Source organism: Plecotus auritus (genome assembly GCF_963455305.1).
Source record: "Plecotus auritus genome assembly, chromosome: 3".
Taxonomy (NCBI): domain Eukaryota; kingdom Metazoa; phylum Chordata; class Mammalia; order Chiroptera; family Vespertilionidae; genus Plecotus; species Plecotus auritus.
In genome coordinates this window covers 141,348,863-141,370,904 of record NC_137772.1, presented here as the reverse complement: position 1 = coordinate 141,370,904, position 22,042 = coordinate 141,348,863, and the positions used below count along the sequence as shown (strand labels likewise).

The following is a 22,042-nucleotide window of genomic DNA, read 5'->3' as shown; positions in this document are numbered from 1 at the left end:
CAATTCTGACCACATTACGGTTCAAAACGAGGGGTAATCCAAATGGTAATTATTTATTTTGCCCCGGGTGTTTTAATTATAGCATTTTTTAACGTTCTTACTGGGAAATCAGTGTTCGTTCGGCTTTGGGATATCTCTGGATATTTCTAATCTTCTACAGTGCTTCCCCCAGGAACTTATTAAAGAGAACAGGCAAGTAGGTTTCATCAGAACGGCGTTAAATCGCCATTGAAATGATTCGTTACTTATAACTTGATATTATTTAATTATCATAAATATCGTCGGTTACTACGTGTAGTTAAGTACACACAACCCACAAACGGATCTTTGTTTTTTTCAAGAACCCGGGGAGAAACACGTGGCAGAGCAGGGGGAGGTGTCTCGGCTCCAGCACTACAACTCCCAGAAGGCGCCGCGGCCAGGTACGCTTCCGGCGTACGTCCCCGCCCCACGCTCAGTATAGGTGGTCGAGGCCGCTGACGCTGCGCCTGGGCGTGAAGAGTGAGCACGATTGCTGCCTCCTCTCCCTGCAGGGACCCGTCGCTGTTCCGAGGCACGCTTTCCACTCGCATTGCGTGTGGTGCCCACCATGAGGCGCCTGGGCTCCGTGCAGCGGAAAATGCCTTGCGTGTTTGTGACGGAGGTGAAAGAGGAGCCCTCCACCAAAAGGGAGCATCAGGTAGCTGGGGCTGCCGCGCGCTTCTCCCCGCGGCGCTGGCTGCGTTTCTGCCCCGGGAGCGGGAGGGCGCTCGGACGCGTTGGAGCCACCCTGTGGGCTGGCGTCTTCCTGCACGCTTGGCTGGGGAGGTGTGGGGTCGGGGTCCTACGACCGGAGCTCCAGGTCTTTGTACCTTGTCTGTTGCAAGGGAGGAAATCTGCAAGGGAATTTTTCTGGTCAGGCGATTCACACTTGCCCCCGCGTGGAAACCCACATCTTAAATCATACTCCTTTCTTCGCAGGTTACTACTTTTGGGAAAAACTCCTTTAAGTGTTTACATAATCACCGCAGTGCAAGTCTTACCTCTTTTCAAGAGGATGGTGACAGAGTGGCGTTTGTAGAAGACTTGCTTTATTTTACCCGGTCTAACCAGCCTAGTTCGGTCACTAAAGATCAGACTCTCATACCAGCAATTACCTACTTTATTCTAGTTTTGGGGTTCCCATCTCAAGGTTTCCTATTCTCTCAGCACCAAGTTTTACACCTAGAGTTCTTAGTAAATACTGATGTATAAGGTAAGTAACCTGTTTTAGGATCATTCCTTAGAATATAGCAAAGCCTTGATAGCAGAATCCCCAGTTATCAGTTGGGTGCTGCCTACTCATGGACCGCCAGCCCCCTGACATTATTCTCACCGGCCTTCTTGTGTTCCAGACTAAAAGACCTTTAAGGCCCACACTGCCATGTTATTTCTGGTCCCATGGTGGGCACTGGATAAATATCTGTTGAATTAAAGAATGAACCCTGGAGTCATTTCGTGCCAGTTTTCCATTCACCTTGATGCTTTTTACTTATAACCTCTCTTTCTAGTCTGCTTTCTACTGTCATCACTGTTGTTACAGTCTTAATATGTTTACACCTGATTTCTACCTAATTGTTCTTGCCCCCAGAATGATCATTACACGTTTTTCTAGTTAAAACCTCACATTTACTACTAAATGTCTGTAGCAGTAGTTGTCAAGCTTTTATTTTTTAACTCCTAACAAACCTAATCTATGTGAAACATTGTCATCCTGAATAATGAATAGTTCACTCTAGCTGTGATTCTCAACTTTGTAGGCTGGGCGTGGAGTGTAGTTTGTGAAAGTTTCCTCCACCAGGAAAAATAAGTCCCTTCTTTTTCCCTCTGCAATTAAGAGTAGTTTATAAGCATTGCTTGTAGTATTAATTGCAGCATAGTATACAAATCCTTAACTATAATTCAAGGCTTCCTGTTCATCAGGCCCAGTCTGCTCTCTAATCTCACTTGAAGTGAAGTCTCTGTTCTAGCGAAGTGTGTATTTCATCCTGCGAGCATACCAGGCACAATTCTGTCTTTATTTTTGCTGTGTACTCTACCTAGATCACCTCCAGAATTTTAATTTTTTGAATCAGATCTTCTCTGTGACATTATCCCTACCCCAAAATTGTAGAGGATCACTCTACTGTCTTAGTTCTTATACACACATGCCTTATTTTTCTAGTTAAAGTCTTTGATGGCAGTAAAGAAGGAGAGCTTTGTACCACTTTTTATCTTACGTTGTAGTGGTAGATACTGTATTATGGAAGGGATGTTTGTAATCAAGAGCTCCACCAGCACAGTGATCTCTTCTCTAGGATCTTTGATAAATGTAAACATAAATACACACTAAGGGGCCAGACCTCGCTTCTGCCACTACAGGTTAGATTGATATCCTCTGATACTTATGTCATAAATTAGTAATAAACTCCCCATTTACTTTTATCTTAAAAGAACTGAATCAGGCCCTGGCCAGGTAGCTTCTGTTGGTTAAAGTGTCTTACACCAGGGATGCAGGTTTGATCCCCCGTCAGAGCACATATGCACATACAAGAACCAACCAATGAAAGCATAGATGGGTGGAATAACAAATCAATGCCTGTCACATATGAATGTAATGTTTATATTGTGCTGTGTTTTTTCACATTATGTAAGATGAATGTTACATCAAATAATTTAGACAGACAATGGCATAAGCCTTTCTCAGAAATGAAAAATGACACATGAAGAGTTGGTAGGAACCCTAGAAACAGTTGTTTCCTCCATTCTTGATGCTCTTGTCTTGTCTTCTGATAGTAGAAAAGTCATAAATGTGCAATTTACTTCTAATAATGCTGAAAGGTCCCCTACTTGTTTTTCTCTTTAGCGCTTAATCAGACCTAACATTGTTTTGCATTTTATTACTATTGTCTCCTCCCTCATTAAAATGAAAGTTCCAACAAAGTCATGTACTTTTTTGTTCACCTCTATATTTCCCAGGGCCAAAAACAATGCTTAACCCCTCAGGAGGTATTTAGCAAATAATTGTCAAACAAGTCATTGAACATACTGAACACCTTTGCTAGGAATACAGCACTGCATGGGACATAGTTCCTGGTGTCAAGCTCATTATGGTGGATAAAGAAACGTGAACAGTTTAATAATCTGTGTGGGAAGCCAGGTATTGCCCAGGCTGGTGTGACTCCTTGGTTAGAGTGTTGACACTGAAGGGTCTTTGGTTCGATTCACAGTCAAGGGCACTTACCTGGCTCCAGGTTCCATCTCAGCCGGGGTCAGATGGGTGTGGGAGACAACCAATTGATGCTTCTCTCGTTCTCCCCTTTCCTTGCTCCCTCCCTTTCACTCGCTCTAAAAAGCACTGGAAAAAATATCCTTTGGTTTTATTAGCCAAAAAAAGAAAAACAGGTATTGCTGTGGTATCATACAGGAGGGAATGATTCCTGAGAACCTCATGGACAAAATATTTTTAAATTGTCTTAAGGATAAACAGACTGTTCCTTAGAACTAGTGAAATTATAAGAACATTCCAGGTGAGAGTATGTATGAGGGTGTAGATGCTATCTGTTAAACCAGTTTTCTCTCTCTCTTTTTTAAGACATTTAAAGTTTTGGCCACTGAAACTGTAAGTCACAAGGCATTAGATGCAGATATATACAGTGCAATTCCAACAGAAAAAGTGGATGGAACATGTTGTTATGTTACTACCTACAAAGGTAAAATAAAACTTCTACAAATATTATTTATTACCTAATACTCATTAAGGGCCATCCAGTTTGGTAATTGCTTTATACATGTTATCTCTAATTTTATACAATAAGCTCTCCATTTTACAGGTATGGAAACTGAGGCTCAGAGAACTTAAGTAATTTATCCAATCTATATATATCTATTCTATATATATATAAACACCCAGTGACCCTTACAGTGGAATGACCAGAATGACTGGTTGCTATGATGCACACTGACCATCGGGGCAGATGCTCAACGCCGGAGCCTCCCCCTGGTGGTCAGTGCGCTCCCACAGCGGGAGCGCCATTCAGCCAGAAGCCAGGCTCACGGCTGGCTGGCGAGCGCAGCAGTGGTGGCGGGAACCTCTCCCCCCCCACGGCAGTGCTAAGGAGCGGCGCGAGCCAAGCGGTAAGGAGTGAGTAAGCGGGCGGTTAGGAGCGAGGAGTCCCAGATTGCGAGAGGGATGTCCGACTACTGTTTTAGAACTGATCAGGCCTAAACTGGCAGTCAGACATCCCCCAAGGGGTCCCGGATTGCAAGAGGGCGCAGGCGGGGCCGAGGGACTTTCCCCCTGCCCCGCACGAATTTCGTGCACTGGGCTTCTAGTACCATAGAATTAATGAGTGGAAGAACTGGTAATAGAACCTAGGTTTGTCTGACCTTAAAGCTGATCCCAGTGCTGATTCATTGTTTTCATTATTATTGACAATGTCTCTGATTTATTTTATTTTAATGTACTTGGAAAAAAGTAGAAATTCAAATAGAGAAATAATCTTTTTAGTTTCTTTTGGTTGGTGAAATTACCTCAATTCAAGTAAGAGAGATAAGACAGTTAAATGAAAATTGAATATATTTCTAGTATCAGGAAATCCCTTCTGAAATGTATTTTTTCCCCATTTTTAATTGTGGTAAAATACACATAACATAAAATTTTACCACCTTAACCATTTTCAAGTGTACACTTCAGTGGTGTGTACAGTTTGCCTTGTTGTGCTACTATTTTCACCAGAACTCTCTTCATCTTCCAGTACTGAAACTTTGTGCCCATTAAACATCTCACCATTTCCCCTCCCTCCAGTCCTTGCCAACCAACATTCTATTTGCTATGATTTTGACTACTGTGGGTACCTCCAGTACAAATACTGGAACCGTACAGTTTTTGTCTTTTTTGTGACTGGCTTATTTCACTTAGCATAATATCCTTAAACTTCACCTATGTTTTATAGTATGTGTCAGAATTTCCTTTTTTATGACTGGATAGTGTCCCATTGTATGTACATACCACATCCGTCCACTCATCCATCAGTGTACACTTGGGCACCTTCCACTTTTGGCTATTATGAACAATGCTGCTATGACGTGGTGTAAAAATATCTCTTTCAGACCCTGCTTCCAGTTCTTTTGCGTATATATCCAAAAGTGGAATTGTTGAATCATATAATTCTATTTTTAATTTTTTTGAGGAACTTTCATAGTTTTCCATAGAAATTGCACCAATTATATTCCTACCAACTGCAGACTTCCAATTTTTCCACATCCTTGTTATTTTCTGTGTTTTTTTTAAATAGTAATGATCTTAAAGAATTTTTTGTGTGTGTGTTTACTAGTAAAAAGAACAAAGGTCCATTCAAAGAAATGACAATATAATTTTAATCAGGTTTTTCTCTATTAATATTAAGAAACTTCACTGTGCATCATTATGTGGGATTATGTATAATGGTAGCAGTTGAATAAGGTTTGCTAAAGAAAACTTAGTAATGACAGTGCTTACAGCTCACAGTTTATTACAGGTGGAGGATGCATAATATAGCAAGGGTATTAAAAGTAAGGATGTGCATCACAACCCAAACTGTCTCGCAGCAAAGGGTCAGCAGAGGCCGGGTGAAAATTCCTGTTGCCCCCCTCTACCCCACCCCAGGCTCTAGCAAGACACACTCTCTCCAATCAGGAACTCCTGATGTGTACAGGGAACAACTTTAAAACAGGGAATCCGAAATAGAGTCTAGGCTGGGGATTTCTGTATTTTGCTGGTCACAAAAACATCTTCCTGCTAACTCAGCAGCCTCAGCAGCAGAACCCTCCGGGAGTCTCACTGAGACCAGGTGCAACTCATTAGTCTCACTGTCATATTTCTATTTAGTATAGAGGTAGACTCAGTTTCTCACAAATGCTAGTGATAATAAAATATGGCCTTATAAAGAGTCACATACTTCCTTTTTATCTCATCCCCATCAATATTTTTTAAAAAAATATACTTTTAGTGATTTCAGAGAGGAAGGGAGAGGGGGAGAGAGATGGAAACATCAATGATGAGAGAGAATCACTCATCAGCTGCCTCTTGCACGCCACATCCTGGGGATCTAGGCCACTACCAGGGCATGTGCCCTGACCGGGAATCCACTGTGACCTCCTGGTTCATAGGTCGACGTCCAACCACAGAGCCACGCCTGCTGGGCTTTCCCATCATTCTTTAACCAAAACTTAAGTTTTCTTACAGTATCAGGTATCGCTAGGTAGGATGTGTCTGTTTGGTCTGCTTATTTCAGTTTGTCTTCTAGGGTTGCTTCTCTTGGAGAAGGTGACCCTACTATTTATTGAAAATTTTATTCTGAAATTTATTTTAAGGTAAGTTTGCCTCCTAATATTTTTCTTTTTCTTTTATAATTTATTTAGGTCAGCCATATCTGTGGGCTCGATTAGATAGAAAACCTAACAAACTAGCTGAAAAAAGATTTAAAAATTTTCTACATTCAAAACAAAACTCAAAAGGTTAGTAGGTCTTTTTTTTCTTCAGCTTTTCATGATTTAATTTGCTGAAATTTGTGTTATTTTTTTGCTGTGTTGTTTCTATACATTGTAGCCTTATATACAATTTAAGTACTTTGGGAAAAAAAATTAGAATTGAATATTGTTCTATGTAAAAGAATTAGACTGTTATCCTGTATCTGAAAATGGTGGTGTATACAAAATTGAATAGCTAACGTGTTAGTACCCTAACCCTGAGAAGTATAGTCACATTGTGGTGATAATGAATGGAAAATAATTATATGATACTTGGTATTATGGGGTTTATTAGCTATTCCCACTTCAAATTTTTCAGCATTTTATATTTTTTAAAGTAATGCCACATATAAGATTATCTGATTCTTTTAGAATTTTTTTGGAATGTTGAGGAGGACTTCAAACCTGTTCCAGAGTGCTGGATACCAGCGAAGGAAATTGAACAATTAAATGGAAATCCGATGCCTGATGAAAATGGACACATTCCTGGTATCATGAAATCTCTTCTAAAATGCAGTTTTGTGTTTACTAATGTAAAGAACAAAAGATCCATTTGATCAGAAATTATGGAATTTAACTTTAATCTGGTTTTTCATAGTATTTATCTGTTTAGCACAAAATTTGAGTCTAATTTATGTTAAGTAACAGTTATACCAAAGATGTTTCATATAGAGAATGTCCTCTCTGGTTTAGAATCCTAAGATGGACAGTTTACTACCTGTAGTCTGTGAAAATAAAGTGTTGAGTGGAAATAGCCTTGAAGTTGTCAGGATAGATGATATAATTGATCTTTTCTAAAATGAGATATTAAGAAGCCTTTACTTTTTTAATTGGGGATAATAATGTGTATATATTTTGCGAAGGTCCTAGAAGACTGTTTTAATTAAGGGAGGTGAAAATAAATATCTCACAAATAGTTTTACTAGAGAAGGGAAAATTTTTGCAGAAGTGTGCCGAGTAGAAAGATACCCCAGATTAAGGTTCAGGTTAACAGGCATATCTCGAGTACCTGTAAGGTGCAAAGTACTCTTAGGTTCTGGTAATACAAAATGAAGATGAGAACCCTGATCCTCAAAGATCTTGTAGACATGATGGGGAAATCCATCAATAACAGTATGATTTAAGAATCAAAAGGAAAAGGTACACAGATTACAGTTAGAGAAAAGAGGAAGAATTCATACTCCAATCTGTGGTGGCTAGAGAAGGTTTTCTAGTAAGGGGAGTGACATCTGTACTGAAGCTTAAGAATCAGGAAATTAGCTGAAAGGAAGGGGGAGGGTCTACTTAGGCACACTCCCGTGGAGTCTTTTGGAAATTTTATTTAACACTTTATTTTGGCTGGAATGTTTGAGTGTATGACATTTGAGGCGATTTTAAAATTTGAGGCTGGAGATGTGGAATGGGCTCAGATCTTAAAAGGTTTGTATTCCATCTAAAGGAATTTGAAGTTTGTCATGAAGATTATAAATTTACATTATTTTAATGAAACTGAGTTAAAAATGGAGGGGAGGTGGGTTTCTCTGGAGACTAGTATACCAAGAAAAAGGTCATTATAGTAACCTTGGGTAACGACAGCCACAGATATGATGGCCACAATGTTGTATGTCATAGCAAGCACAATGAGGAAGTATATTCTAGCAACTGAAGTTAGGACGGGAATAGTAGTAACATTCAATGAGTATGAATCAAACATTTTCCAGTAAATATGGAGACAGTACAATAAATTGTAGAACAGTTATGTCTGTTGTCCCTGAAATGAGAGAAGGTAGAGAAAACTTAATTTTAAAAAAGGATTTTAATTCTGTGTCTTAAAATGGTGCTCAATTCTTACTGAAAAGTTAAATTTTCTAGTAAAAATGCTGAGTGCTCTATAGTGAATAATCAAGTTAATTTCTCAACAGAATCAAAATGAAACCTTATTTAAAAATTATTATGATTTAAAAAGTAGTAAAACTGTTATTTCTACTAAATATAAAAGTGACTCTAATACAGGGGTGGGCAAACTTTTTGACTCGAGGGCCACAATGGGTTCTTAAACTGGACCGGAGGGCCGGAACAAAAGCATGGATGGAGTGTTTGTGTGAACTAATATAAATTCAAAGTAAAGGAGCGGAGGGGAGAGCAAGAGAACCGGATAGAAAAGCTGAATCCGGCCCGCGGGCCGTAGTTTGCCCAAGACTGCTCTAATACAATATCCAGAAAATATGGAAAATTTACAACAAAAATAAAAATTACCTTGTCTCAATGCAGAGAAAGACAATGCCAAAAAAAACCACTATTTTTTTCTTTAAATGATAGGGTGGGTACCAGTGGAGAAAAACAACAAGCAGTATTGCTGGCATTCCTCTGTAGTTAATTATGAATTTGAAATAGCCCTGGTACTGAAGCATCATCCTGATGATTCTGGTCTTTTGGAAATTACTGCAGTGCCACTATCAGACCTCTTAGAACAGACGCTGGAGCTTATAGGGACAAATATTAATGGAAACCCATATGGTGAGTAAAGCCTCTTTCTGTTCAGTTGTAATTATAGTAATTCATTTATAAGGGCAACCTAGGTTCAACTTACACACACACACACACTCACAGACACACACACACAGAGAGAAGTGACTAATAAACTTGAGTTAAGTAGCCTAGGGCAATGGTCGCAAACTGTGGCTCGTGAGCTGTGGTTTGCCGCTCTGTTGACTAATGAGTTTGTGACCACTGGGATAGGGGCTTAATCACAAGGAACAACAGCCTGTAATTATTGGAGTCGAGAGTCTAGGTCATTGGTCACAAAGTCATTAGTCAACAGAGCGGCAAACGGTGGCTCGCGAGCCGCATGCAGCTCTTTGGCCCCTTGAGTGTGGCTCTTCCACAAAATACCACAGCCTGGGCGAGTCTATTTTGAAGAAGTGGCGTTAGAAGAAGTTTAAGTTTAAAAAATTTGGCTCTCAAAAGAAATTTCAATTGTTGTACTGTTGATATTTGGCTCTGTTGACTAATGAGTTTGCTGACCACAGGCCTAGGGTAATAGCTATTTCTTTTAATTTTATGTCCATGGAGAAATTTACCTAGTAAGTTTTATTAGTACAAAATGTTGATGTTTAGCCTCTTGTTCTTTCCTATAATCCTATATAATAAAAAGCTAATATGCAAATAGACCGAACAGCGGAATGACCGGTTGCTATGGTGCGCACTAACCACCAGGGGGCAGATGCTCAACACAGGAGCTGCCCCCTGGTGGTCAGTGCGCTCCCAGAGGGGGAGTGCAGCTCAGCCAGAAGCCAGGCTCATGGCTGGTGAGCGGAGTGGCGGTGGCGGGAGCCGAGTCTCCCGCCTCCACAGCAGTTGGACATTCCCCGAGGGCTCCAGGACTGTGACAGGGCTTAGGCCAGGCTGAGGGACACCCCCCCCATGCATGAATTTCATGCACCAGGCCTTTAGTAACATTATAAAACTACTTATAAAAGGTAATTACTCAAATGTAACTTTTCATTGCTTTCTAAAATTTAGGTGAACTGAGCTGAATGAAAAGCATGGTATGCTTTTCATGACTAGGTAATTAGTGTAGCATTAATAGCTGAGTGTAAAGTGAATAAAGAATTGGCAGTGAATGATGAATTGAGTACAAGTCCCAGGGCACTATGGAGTACGTTGTTGACAGGGGGTTGGATGAAGACAGACCCAAGAACAGTGCAGCTTGAATGGCAAAATCCTATATAAAGATCAGAAGCAGACTGATTGGCAGAAAGAAGCTAAGAAAGTAATTATACAAATTGTCAGAAATGTGGCATGGCTGTTTGGCAAACATTGAATAATAGTTGAATGTGGCTAATGATGTAGAGCGTAGAGCAGGGGTTGGTGGACTTTTTTTATAAAAGGCCAGATAGGAAAGATTTAGGTTTTGTGGGCCATACCTCTGAAAACAGGCCATAGATAGTACTTAAATGAATAGGCATGGTTGTGTTCCATTAACATTATTTTTGAAAGCAGGCATCTGGCTAGATTTTGCCCACAGGTCATAGTCTGATATAGAGTGCACAAAGGTAGAATTTAAACTTAATGGGATATGGTGCCACTTTTGAGTGAGAGTGCTTGTAGCATATCTCTCTGCAAGGAAACCAACTAAACTTTTTGGTAAATATATTCTTAAATATTTTAAAAGGCATTTTTATTTGGAAAGGTAAATGTTCTCATTCTTCTTGAAACCTTTGTATAGCTAATGGCAAGATTTTATCATTTAGGATTAGGAAGCAAGAAGCATCCATTACATCTTCTTATACCACATGGAGCATTTCAAATAAGAAATCTACCTACCTTGAAGCACAGTGATCTGTTGTCCTGGTTTGAAGGTTGCAGAGAGGGTAAAATTGAAGGAATAGTATGGCATTGCAATGATGGCTGTTTAATCAAGGTAATGGCAGAAAACAGCTTGTGGAGTTACGTCCTCTTATATTCCTCAAAGTAGAAGTGGCACTAAAATGCTTTCTAGTAATTGCAGTAATTCTGATGGTGCACTCAAATTTAATTTGTTTATCTCACATGCCACCATTCTTATATGATAGTGTTTTCCATTGTACTTGTTCTGTGGGGCATCGGTTGTTCTAGATGTGCTTCAGAACTAAAGTGATAGAAATGTCTGGAAAACCCTGCATACAACATATTCCCTTCTTGGAAATTCATGTTGCATATTAGTGCTCTGAGACATTCTGTAATGACAGCTTTTAATCCTGTTTAATCCAGCATTTCCCAGACTTGGTTATAGAGTTTGTTGGTTAGAAAGTTCCAAGGGTCAGTTAAAATATACAGAATGAATTATTTTATATTTTGTGCCCTTTCTGTCTGTCTCCTGGACTTGACTATTTGGTTTCTCACAGGTTCTTAAAATTCATGTTCAAAACTGGACCTAGTTATATCAACCCCCTGACTCCCAACACTGAAGCATTTTTAACCCCACTCTCCATTACTTCATACATACAATTCTCAGTTCTTAAAGATTCTGGTCTATTGAATCTGTATCTTTCTCTCCAATTAATTAGTTGTGAATTTGAATTTAAGCCCAGATTCACAACTTGAGTTATTATATAACCCTCTTAAACATTAACTTTCAGTGTTATTCCTGTCCTGTTCATTCTTTATAAATGAATGAGAATGTTACTTCCTTCATAAAAATGTTTAATGACATTAAGATTTTTCATGATCTGGCCCCTACTCAACTTTCTGGAACTGCCTCCACCCCCATATCCCAAACATATCCACATTGTATATATTCTAACCATACTTTTAAATAATTACAGAGAAAATATACACCATTCTGTCACATGATATTCCCTTTGGTTAGACTGTCTCCCTACCCACAGTTGGTTAGCTTCTGAACTTATTAACAGACTCTATTATTAAATTTTTTGGAGCCCCTAATTTATGTTCCTGGCATGTTTCCAGGAACTACAAATACGAAGTCCAGGTGAACAATGTCTGCCTTCAGGAAGCTCACATTTTAATGGGGAAGATAGATAATAAACAGATACGTAGTATGTCAGGGGGAGAAGCAGCTATGAAAAAAATAAAGGGTAAGATAAAGGGGAGCCTTAAATAGTGCCTGGAAGATGGTAGGCACACAAAATAAATATTTTTAAGACAATGAAGAAAATGCAGGTTAGAGCTAATACCTTCCTTTCTCTTTCCAGGTCCATCGCCATCATCTTGGTTTATGCTGGCCAATTCCAGATACTTACATGAATTCAAAACCGGTTATTATTAACATGAACTTGAACAAACATGACTGTGCTTTTGATACTAAATGTCTATTTAATCATTTTTCAAAAATAGATCATCAGAAATTTAGTAGGCTCAAAGATATAATATTCGATGAATAGACTGGAAATGTCATTAAAAACCAGCTTTATAGTTATTATATTTGAATCTTGAATATTCTGCCATGTGTAAAAGGTGAAAATATCTCAAGGTTCCTATTTATTGTTCAGTGTCTAATGGAGAAATAAGTCTTCCAGCATTTGAAGAAATGAATTTTCCAGTTGGAAATATCTAGTCAAAGTCTTATTTAGAATCAGCAAATTTTAACCTCTGGATTTAAAAATGTAAGTAATAGTAAGCTTCCCAGCTTGTACAAAGGGTTGGATTCTGTCCACTATAACTGAATAGTAATTTAAAGATGACAATGAAACCAACAATTTTGGATCATTTACTTTCAAAATTAAATACTTAAAGCTGAGTTTAATTTAATCTTGCTTGACATTTAATAAGACATATGGCTCAGCTTTATTGTAAGACATATGGCTCAGCCTTATTTATAACTTATATACAAGTTATAAATACATATAAAATTTAAGAACCATGACACATATAATAGGTAAGAATATAAAACCCCAATTTTAAATGTTAAAATTGTTACTCTCATATTTAAAAACTTAAAACATTATGAATGTACAGAAGTTCACTATAACTCATTGCCTACTTGATACTCATAATTTAACTTTAAAAAACCTTCAAATGTATACTTTTCTAATGTGTTAAAAATTTCATACAACTTTATTTACTAAAATTTCAAATTCAGGTAAAGGTACAGGGTATTGGAAAGGATATCATGTAGGTCAGAGACTTGTAAATAGTTAAATAAAAACTAATTATAGCTGGCCTTTAATAAGTGGGGAAATTGACAGAACTTCCCTCTTCGTCTTCCAACTGTTCAGAAACAGCAACAGGACTAGTTAATTCAACTCCAAATTGTTCAGAAAGTTTTTTTAATTTCTCTTCTAAAAGAATATTTTTTTTCACTTCTTCTTTGTAGTTATACTTAAGATCTTCGATTTCTTCAAAAAACGATGGATCAAAATTTTCCAGTTCTTTCTTCAGCTTTTTTATTTCCTCCTAAGAGAAATATACTGTCTTTAAAAGACATCAATCTATATATATAAAAGCCTAAGGGACCATTACGACCAGACGGTAGCTATGACGTGCACTGACCACCAGGGGTCAGACGCTTAATGTAGGAGCTGCCCCCTGGTGGTCAGTGGGCTCTCACAGCCAAACTCCCATGGCTGGCCAACCTCCCATGGCCCCTCCCCCCAGCTGGCCACCTCCTGGCCCGATCAGCCCCAATCGCCGGCCAGGCTGAGGGACCCCACCCATACACGAATTTGTACACCAGGCCTCTAGTAAGTATATAATATACTCCTTAGGTTTAAACTAAAAGATTTAATTATAAACATGAGCACCAAAGTAACCTGAATAGCAAATACAAAGACTGAAGTATTAAGATTTTGTTAAGGTTTTATTGTGCAGTATAAGTAACTAACTTGATTTGCCAAATCAAATTATCTGTTCTGTAAATTATATCCTAGTCTTTGACTAAAATTTATTACCTCTTAAATTAGAGGGGGATTTAATCTTTCTCCAAAGCATACTCTCAGATACTCAGTGAGGCAAGCAAAAAGACATGGCTATTCACATGGCATTAAGGTTGTTTTGGTTAAGATTCTTTAGCTTAGGCTTCATTTATATTTTCTTTACAAATATGTTATTTGTAATGAATAATGGTCAATTTCTTATAAATATATTTATGATCAGGGAAATTCTAGTGCTTCTTGCCTAAGAGCTATGCATCTGGTGAAGAGGCAATTTGAGCTTTAGAATAGCCAATAATCACTAGGTAACTTTCATATCATGTTCTTTTGTTCTATTTACAGATTCCTGAAAGACATAAAGCATAGCAAATATCTTTTTAAGGGAGGGGAACTATTCCTGAAAAGATTTTCAAAAGGAAATAAAAGACACTGTTTGCAATGTGACCAAAAACTTAAGAAAATATTAAAATGAGCTCTATATTTGTGACAATTAAAAAATAAATTTACTCTTTAATCCTATTTGTTTTATCTCAGTTTTTTTGGTAGCTTTTATATATTTTTTAACAGATGAATATAATGGACTTTGCAATGTCAAGGTCAAATATAAAATGTAGTCCCAGGAATTTTTATGATACATACTTAAAATTCAAACAAGGTGACCATAAAACTTTTCATAAGCTATTTTCATAAAACATTTATCCTATATTATAAAAGCCTAATAAGCTAAGTGTCTGGTCATCCATTCAACCAATCAAAGCGTAATATGCTAATGATATGTTATTGCCGCTCAACTGCTCGCTATGATGTGCACTGACCAGCAGGGGGCAGACAGTCAACCAGTCGCTATGACATGCAATGACCACCAGGGGGCAGACACTCCAACTGGTAGGTTAGCTTGCTGCTGGGGTCTGGCTGATCAGGACTAACTGAGGAGGGCCGGACATGCCTTGGAGCCCTCCCACGGTCCCTCCCCAGCTGGCCAACCTCCCCAGCCCCAGTCGTGCACTGGTGGGGTCTGTTGGCCTGGCCTGCTCCTTCTCGCAATCCAGGACCCCTTGGGGGACGTCAGAGAGTCGTTTTTGGCCAAATCCTGCAGGCCATGCTGAGGGACACACTGGTGCACGAATTTGTGCACCGGGCCTCTAGTAATACTATCTTATGTAATAACCCTATATAATAAAAGGGTAATATGCAAATAGACTGAATGGCAGAAGAACTGAACAATCAAAGCATAATATGCTAATGAAATGCTAAGGCTTATCAACTGCTTACTATGATGTGCACTGACCACCAGGGGACAGTCGGTCAACTGGTCAACCAGTTGCTATTACGTGCACTGATCATCAGGGAGCAGATGCTCCAACTGGTAGGTTAGCTTGCTGCTGGGGTCTGGCTGATCAGGACTGAGTGAAATGGGCTGGACATGCCCTGGCGGCCTCCCATGGTCCCTCCCCGGCCCGATTGTGCACCGGTGGAGTCCCTCAGCCTGGCCTGCGCCCTCTCGCAATCCGGGACCCCTCAGGGGATGTCAGAGAGCCAGTTTCAGCCCAATCCCGCAGACCACTCCCCTTGGAGGGTGCCAGACAACAGGGCTCGTGGCTGGCTAGTGCTGCTGTGGCAGCACAAGCCTCTCCCGATAGGGATTAATTGGGTGCGAGCTCACGGCAGGCACAGTGGGGCCGGGATGAGCAGAGTAGCAGGTAGGAGCTGCAGGCGGCATTGGACTGTGGGTTTCAGCCCAATCCTTGCAGGCCACCCAGAGGGACCCCACCCCTACACGAATTCGTGCACTGGGCCTCTAGTAATACTATAATTAGATATACTATTTACCTTCAAATGCTGCTTTTCTAGATTTGACGTTTTCAGCTGTGTCTCTAGATCCTTTATCTTTTCCTTTAGTTGATCATGATCTGCCAAAAAAAAAAAAAAATCTATATATGTAAAAGGCTAATATGCAAACTGTCCCCTCGGGAGTTCAATTGCTATGACATGTGCTAACCACCAGGGGGCAGTGCAGAACAAAGGAAGTCCCCTGCCAGCAGCCAGAAGGCCCCAATTGGCCCTGATCGCCAGCCAGGCCTAGGGACCCTACCCATGCATGAATTTTGTGCACTGGGCCTCTCTCTCTCTCTATATATATATACTAGATCCAGCTTTTTTCTACTCTAAGATAAAGGGATTTGTTTTAGAGAATAAGGAGAAAACTTATGAAACTAGAGCCTGGAAATGTGGCATTTTATGGATGAAACACTTTAGGCTGTGAATACTGTTACCTTTATTGGGTAATATAATTTCATGGCAAAGAGAAAAAACATTTGCCAGATATTCAATGTAAAGAGTGAGGTTAACTTTTTACATGGAAGAAACTTATTTTCCAAAGAAAAATTCTAAAGCTAGGAAAATTTGTTAAGTACTAAAAGTACAATGAGAGAATAAGTAGACTGTTAGGTAAGGGGCTACAATCATAAGCTACTCAAATTGCCCCTGTTACCTAGCAGCATTGGCTAGTCCATGTAGGTCATTACTCAATTACCATGTAACTGCCATATAGGAAACGTGCTAGGCAGGATGGATAACACAAACATGAATAAGTCCTGATACTTAGGTGGAAAAGGTACAAAAACAGCATAAGGGCTTTAATTTATGGATTTCCTCCCCAGAGTTAACATCTAATTTTATAATGAGAATCAATGGGCAAATGGTATTTTTGCTGTAATTGCCGTCTTCTGGAAACATACTTTCTTTAAATTAAACACTTCCTATATTGTGTCATGTGGTCATTTTGCAGCCATTGAAGGGTATAATTAAAAAAGCAATAATAAAGTTTAGGAAAATAATGGGCAGTAAGCACATTTTTATGAATGGGATAAGACGTATATTCTATTAAGGTGCCTATGAAAGGGTCCTTTAATTATAAGTTGGAGACAGGAAATACTTTCCTCACCCTTTTTATGGAAATAGCAGAATCCATCTTCCTTTGGAAGGCAGAGCAAAATCGTACTTTTCAAAGCTTCCCACACCTTTGCAGAAAGTGCTAATGATTTTTTACAGAATTGATTCTTAATCACTGGGATGCTGTATTGAGAAGATTGTCTAATCCAGGGGTGGGCAAACTTTTTGACTTGAGGGCCACAATGGGTTATTAAACTGGACCGGAGGGCCAGAACAAAAGCATGGATGGAGTGTTTGTGTGAACTAATATAAATTCAAAGTAAAGGAGCGGAGGGGAGAGCAAGAGAACCCTCCGCTCTTTCGGCTCCGTGGGCCGGATAGAACAGCTGAACGGGCCGGATCCGGCCCGTGGGCCGTAGTTTGCCCACGGCTGGGTGGACTGCTATATATTACACTGATTGGTAATGTGTAGCGCTTTTCAAAAGTTAGTTTAATGACCACTTATATTAAAATAGAATTTCCATAACAGTTAAGGCTTGATTTTGAGCCTTAATCTTTGAAATACAATATGGGGGTTCAGAAATTCCCTTTCAGGAAACAGGTTTAGAACTTGCCTATTATTAACAGCATTACCAGGTCTTTGGTCTACTATGTCTAGTCCACTACACCAAGCTAGGTGCTTTGGGAGATACCATTGAGAGAGAGGTTATATGTACTTTTAGTCACCGAGTGGCAATGCAGCATACTGGTCAATGGCAGGATATAAAGAGAAGCTTTGGAGTTTCCTAGATTCAGGTTTCATCCTGCCTCTGCCACTTTCTACCTGTTGTGACCCTGGGGATAGGTAACATAACCTCTTCAAATTTGTTTATCATAGGAAAAGGGAGAGAATAGGACCCACCATACAGTATTTTAAATTATAAAATGGTCATAAAGGATTTAGCATAGTGTCTGGTACAACTCATACCACATGATAGCTTTAATACAAAGTAGCAACAAGACTATGTGAATAAGCTATATGAAGTAATCATGTGGTTCAGATATTAATTGGCATAATTCTTTGGCAGAGAATTTGCCATTTCCATCAAGTGTCAAACATACAGCTCAAAGAATCAATTCTCATTATTTACAGTAGTTACGATCTATAAAGTCAACACAATGAATTAGTGAATATTGAACCATTGCTCTTAAGGGAAAATTATATATATAGTTAGATATAGATAATAGATATATAATCTATACCTATATCTAAACATATACATATATCTCAGATTATAATCCTAAATCCTGGAAACATTTTGGTAGATTCTATTTTTTTTGCAAAAGAGAAAAGGTTTAGAAGTGCCAAATAGCTTTCCCGAGGCTGCTCCACTACCCAGTGTGAGAGATGGGATTCAAACCTAGTTCAGCTGGCCCCAGACCCTTAGCTTCTGGCCCTAAACTGCACTGCCCCCTACTGTCTCCATCCTCTGGTCATCTCTGTATGAAAGCTGAACAAGAATGCAGAGGTCACCTTGTTGGATCTCATCTGGGAAAATGTGGGTCTGACATTTTTTACTGCTCTATTTTCACAACATACCTTGAGTACTGATTTTGGGGTTATAAGTAAATTTTAATGAGTAGGTGAACTCAGAAATACAGAATCTGCAAATAGTAAGTATCAAATATTCACTGTGTGTGTGTGTGCATATATACATAAGCACATAAGAATAGGGGAATGACTAGTAATCACTTTTGAATAAGAAAAGAAGGGGATAGAAGGATAGACATTACTTTGTTAAAGGAAAAAAATAAAGAATATTTTTACTTATACATGTAGTTTATGTAGTTTTTAAATTAACAAGATTACAATAACATTTAGAAAAACATGTTCAGAGGGTTTAAAAGGACCTATATTTAAAAACTGGAAGCAACAATCATCACTCAGCACTGTATCCTGATTAAATCTGTAACACCAAATGGAACACAAAGAGAAAAACATTTAAGTACTTGCTAAGAGCTCAATGGGAATAATATTACATGGAGGAAGAGATAGCTCCACAAAACTTATTTTGGGGATTGGACTTTATAGGAAGAAAGTTATCAGAAACCTGTGAACGAACAAACAATGCAAATCCTAATTCAAAACCTCAGTTACCTAACATGCTATAATTTTGCTATAAAATACATTACCATGTAAGGTGCTCTCAGCTCCACCTTGGTCTTTGTGTACTTCTGTCTGATGGATTAATTCTTCTTTTTCTTTTTCCAGCTTACTATTAGCTAATCTAGAGCACAATGGTAATGTTATTAAAACAAAACAAACAAACAAAAAAACCACTGTTCCACAAAATATATGGCATTTCCTATGAACATATAGTGCTTAGAACTCATTGATATTTATAAAGGTATTCATTTACTTTCCCTGCTGCAGTATTACCATCCTATCTAATAAAGAGGGAATATGCTAATTAACCACCACTCCATCACAAAGATGGCTGCACCCACAGCTGAGGCCAAGTTCCCATAAGGAGCCTTAACAAGCAATCAGCAGGGACCTGAGGCTACACCCTCCCCCGCCCCCGTGGGCCTTGAAAGAGGACTTCAAGGTGCACCCCCAGTGCTGGGTCGGGGGAACTCAGGCCACACCCCCCGCCCAGGGGGGGACCTGAGGCTGCACCCCCCTGCCGATGGGGCTTGATGGGGACCTGAGGCGGTTCCCCCCTCCTGGTGCCGGGCTGGGGGACCTGAGGCTGTGCCCCCCCCCCCCCCCCCCCGCGTGGCAGGGCTTGACGGGGGACCTCAGGCCATGTCCCACACCTGGCAGGGCTTGACAGGGGACCTCAAGGCACACCACACCACCCTGGTCTGGGCTGGGGGACCTCAGGCCATGACCCCCATCCTGGTACCGGGCCAGGGGACCTGAGGCTATGTTCCCTGCCTGGCAGGGCTTGACAAGGGTGGGACTAGCCAGGTCTGGATCTATCCCAATGAGGGAGGGTGGGCACGGCCGGGTCTGGGTCTCATGCAATTTTGAGGCGCATGTGGTTGGGCGGGGACTTGACTCTGGGTCCCGTGGTGTGCCCCAGACTCTGACAGGAGGAAGGTTTTCATATACATTTTACTAATTTTCTTTCATCTCTGACATTTCTATTATAGAGAAAGGGCAAATAGCAATATTAAATTACTAGAGGCCCAGTGCACGAAATTTGTGCACGGGGGGAGGGGTATCCCTCAGTGCAGCCTGCACCCTCTCCAATCTGGGACCCCAGTGGGATCGGGCCTAAATGGGGGATCGGGCCTAAATGGGCAGTTGGACATCCCTCTCACAATCCAGGACTGCTGGCTCCCAACTGCTCGCCTGCTTGCCTTCCTGATTGCCCCTAACCGCTTCTGCCTGCCAGTCTGATCACCCCCTAACCACTCCCCTGCCAGCCTGTTTGCCCCTAACTGCCTTCCCCTGCAGGCCTGGTCACCCCTAACTGCCCTCCCCTGCAGGCCTGGGTCCCCCCCAACTGTTCTTCCCTGCAGACCCAGTCACCACCAACTTCCCTCCGCTGCCAGCCAGGTCACCCCTAACTGCCCTCGCCAGCAGGCTTGATCGCCTCCAACTGCCCTCCCCTGCTGGCCTGATCACCCACAACTGCCCTCCCTTGCAGGCCTGGTCCCTTCCAACTGCCCTCCCCTGCTGGCCATCTTCTGGTGGCCATCTTGTGTCCACATGGGGGCAGGATCTTTGACTACATGGGGGCAGCCATCTTGTGTGTTGGAGTGGTCAATCTGCATATTACTCTTTTATTAGATAGGATAGAGGCCTGGTGCATGGGTGGGGCCCAGATGGTTTGCCCTAAAGGGTGTCCCGGATCAGGGTGGGGGCTCCCTTGGGGTGTAAGGCGGCCTGGGCGAGGGGCCTGTGGTGGTTTGCAGGCCGGCCACACCCCCTGGCGACCCAAGAAGAGGCCCTGGAATCTGGGATTTATTTATCTTCTACAATTGAAACTTTGTAGCCTGGAGTGGAGCGAAGCCTTCAGCTTGCTCCATTGTGGCAGCCATTTCTGTTGGGATTTATTTATCTTCTATAATTGAAACTTTATAGCATTGAGTGGAGGCCTGGGCTGGCAAGGGCAGGTGGAAAGCTTGGCTTCCTCCATTGCCAGGGAAACCCAAGCCTCCCTCCTGCTCTCTGTGGCTGCAGCCATCTTGGTTGCATTTATTTGCATATTCTCTCCTGATTGGCTGGTGGGAGTAGCTGGTGGGCATAGCAGAGGTATGGTCAATTTGCATATTACTCTTTTATTAGATAGGATTTCCTCCAATTAATCCCCATTTAATGTGCACGAATTTCATTCACCGGGCCACTAGTTCTTAAAGAAAGATCATGGAATCAAAAGTCTTCATGTTTTTCTTAAAATCTGACCTGATGTTATTTTCAAGAGTAGTTTTCCTACTGGAAGAGCTCATGAGAGCATGCTACTCAGAACCTGGTAAGTAAAGGCTTTTACCCCCCTCTTTCGTTAGTATTTGCCTCTGAAAAGTTAAGGTTTAATACATTCTGTGCTACTAAGAAAGTTTAAACTACATTACAAACTTGATACTTATATTAGGACCTGGTTTACTGTGACTTTCCTCCCAGCATCTATTATATAAAAGATAAAATGATTGGAATTAGGAGGATAAAATAAGGCTGATCAGCCTCTTAGGTAGCAAGATTGAAAAATCTTACTCTCTAGATATTGTAAACCTGGTTAAATAAAAAGATAAAAAAGAAGAGTTGTCACATGAAGAGATAATGTACCTGAGAACCTGAAGCTCCCTTTGAAGGCCTTGCTTTGTTTCAGCACCTTCAGGAATATGTTTGAGAATCTCAATCTTTGGGCACAATGAAAAATTAAAAAACAAAGTTAGACATGAAAATGAGATTTTATAAAGATATATCCTGTACATATAATAAAAGGCTAATATGCAAATTGTCCCTCAACCAGGAATTCGACCAGGGGGCGGGGCCAGCCTGGCAACTGTCTGCAGCCCCTCCCCCATCTGGCCCCTCACCCCCGGCCAGCCCGGCCCAATCGCCCTGATCAGGGTGAGCCGGCCGGCTCCCACCTGTGCACCAATTCGTGCACCGGGCCTCTAGTTGGGTTTTTAAAAGCACACATGAGCATGCATCCATCATGTTCTACTCAGTGTTCATTCAACAATTATTTATAACTACTATATGCCAAATATTGTCTAAGGCATAGAGGACATGGAGTGAAAAAAGCAGGCAAAGTCCCTTGCTCCATGTTCCCATGGTCCTTATATTTTTAGTGAGG

The 22,042-nt window shown here is 40.6% G+C and overlaps 2 protein-coding genes across 7 annotated transcripts in view; one reads left to right on the top strand and one right to left on the bottom strand.

The window, feature by feature from the left end:
- Positions 1-455: 455 nt before the first annotated feature.
- On the top strand, positions 456-14,378 carry RLIG1 (RNA 5'-phosphate and 3'-OH ligase 1). 2 transcript variants are annotated; one of them, XR_013960145.1, is made up of 8 exons: positions 456-679; positions 3,593-3,710; positions 6,400-6,495; positions 6,880-6,996; positions 8,806-9,003; positions 10,740-10,909; positions 12,183-12,593; positions 14,202-14,378. XR_013960145.1 is itself a non-coding variant. In XM_080660533.1 (7 exons), the coding sequence occupies exons 1-7, from the start codon at positions 590-592 to the stop codon at positions 12,369-12,371; spliced, it is 978 nt and encodes a 325-aa protein (XP_080516659.1). In that variant the 5' UTR covers positions 460-589; the 3' UTR covers positions 12,372-14,378. The 2 variants fall into 2 exon arrangements, 1 of the variants encoding a protein (XP_080516659.1); XM_080660533.1 differs by having other exon boundaries at positions 460-679; positions 12,183-14,378.
- Positions 12,682-22,042, bottom strand: part of CEP290 (centrosomal protein 290) — a 122,602-nt gene continuing 113,241 nt past the window's right edge. For 4 of the 5 annotated variants that reach the window (XM_080660528.1, XM_080660530.1, XM_080660529.1 and 1 more), the window contains 4 exons: positions 21,526-21,599; positions 18,924-19,018; positions 15,690-15,769; positions 12,682-13,383 (listed from right to left, as the gene is read on the bottom strand). In XM_080660528.1, coding sequence (XP_080516654.1) covers positions 13,153-13,383; positions 15,690-15,769; positions 18,924-19,018; positions 21,526-21,599 — 480 coding nt within the window. In that variant the 3' untranslated portion in view covers positions 12,682-13,152. The remainder of the gene's footprint in view (positions 13,384-15,689; positions 15,770-18,923; positions 19,019-21,525; positions 21,600-22,042) is intronic. The other variant, XR_013960144.1, reaches the window with a different exon arrangement.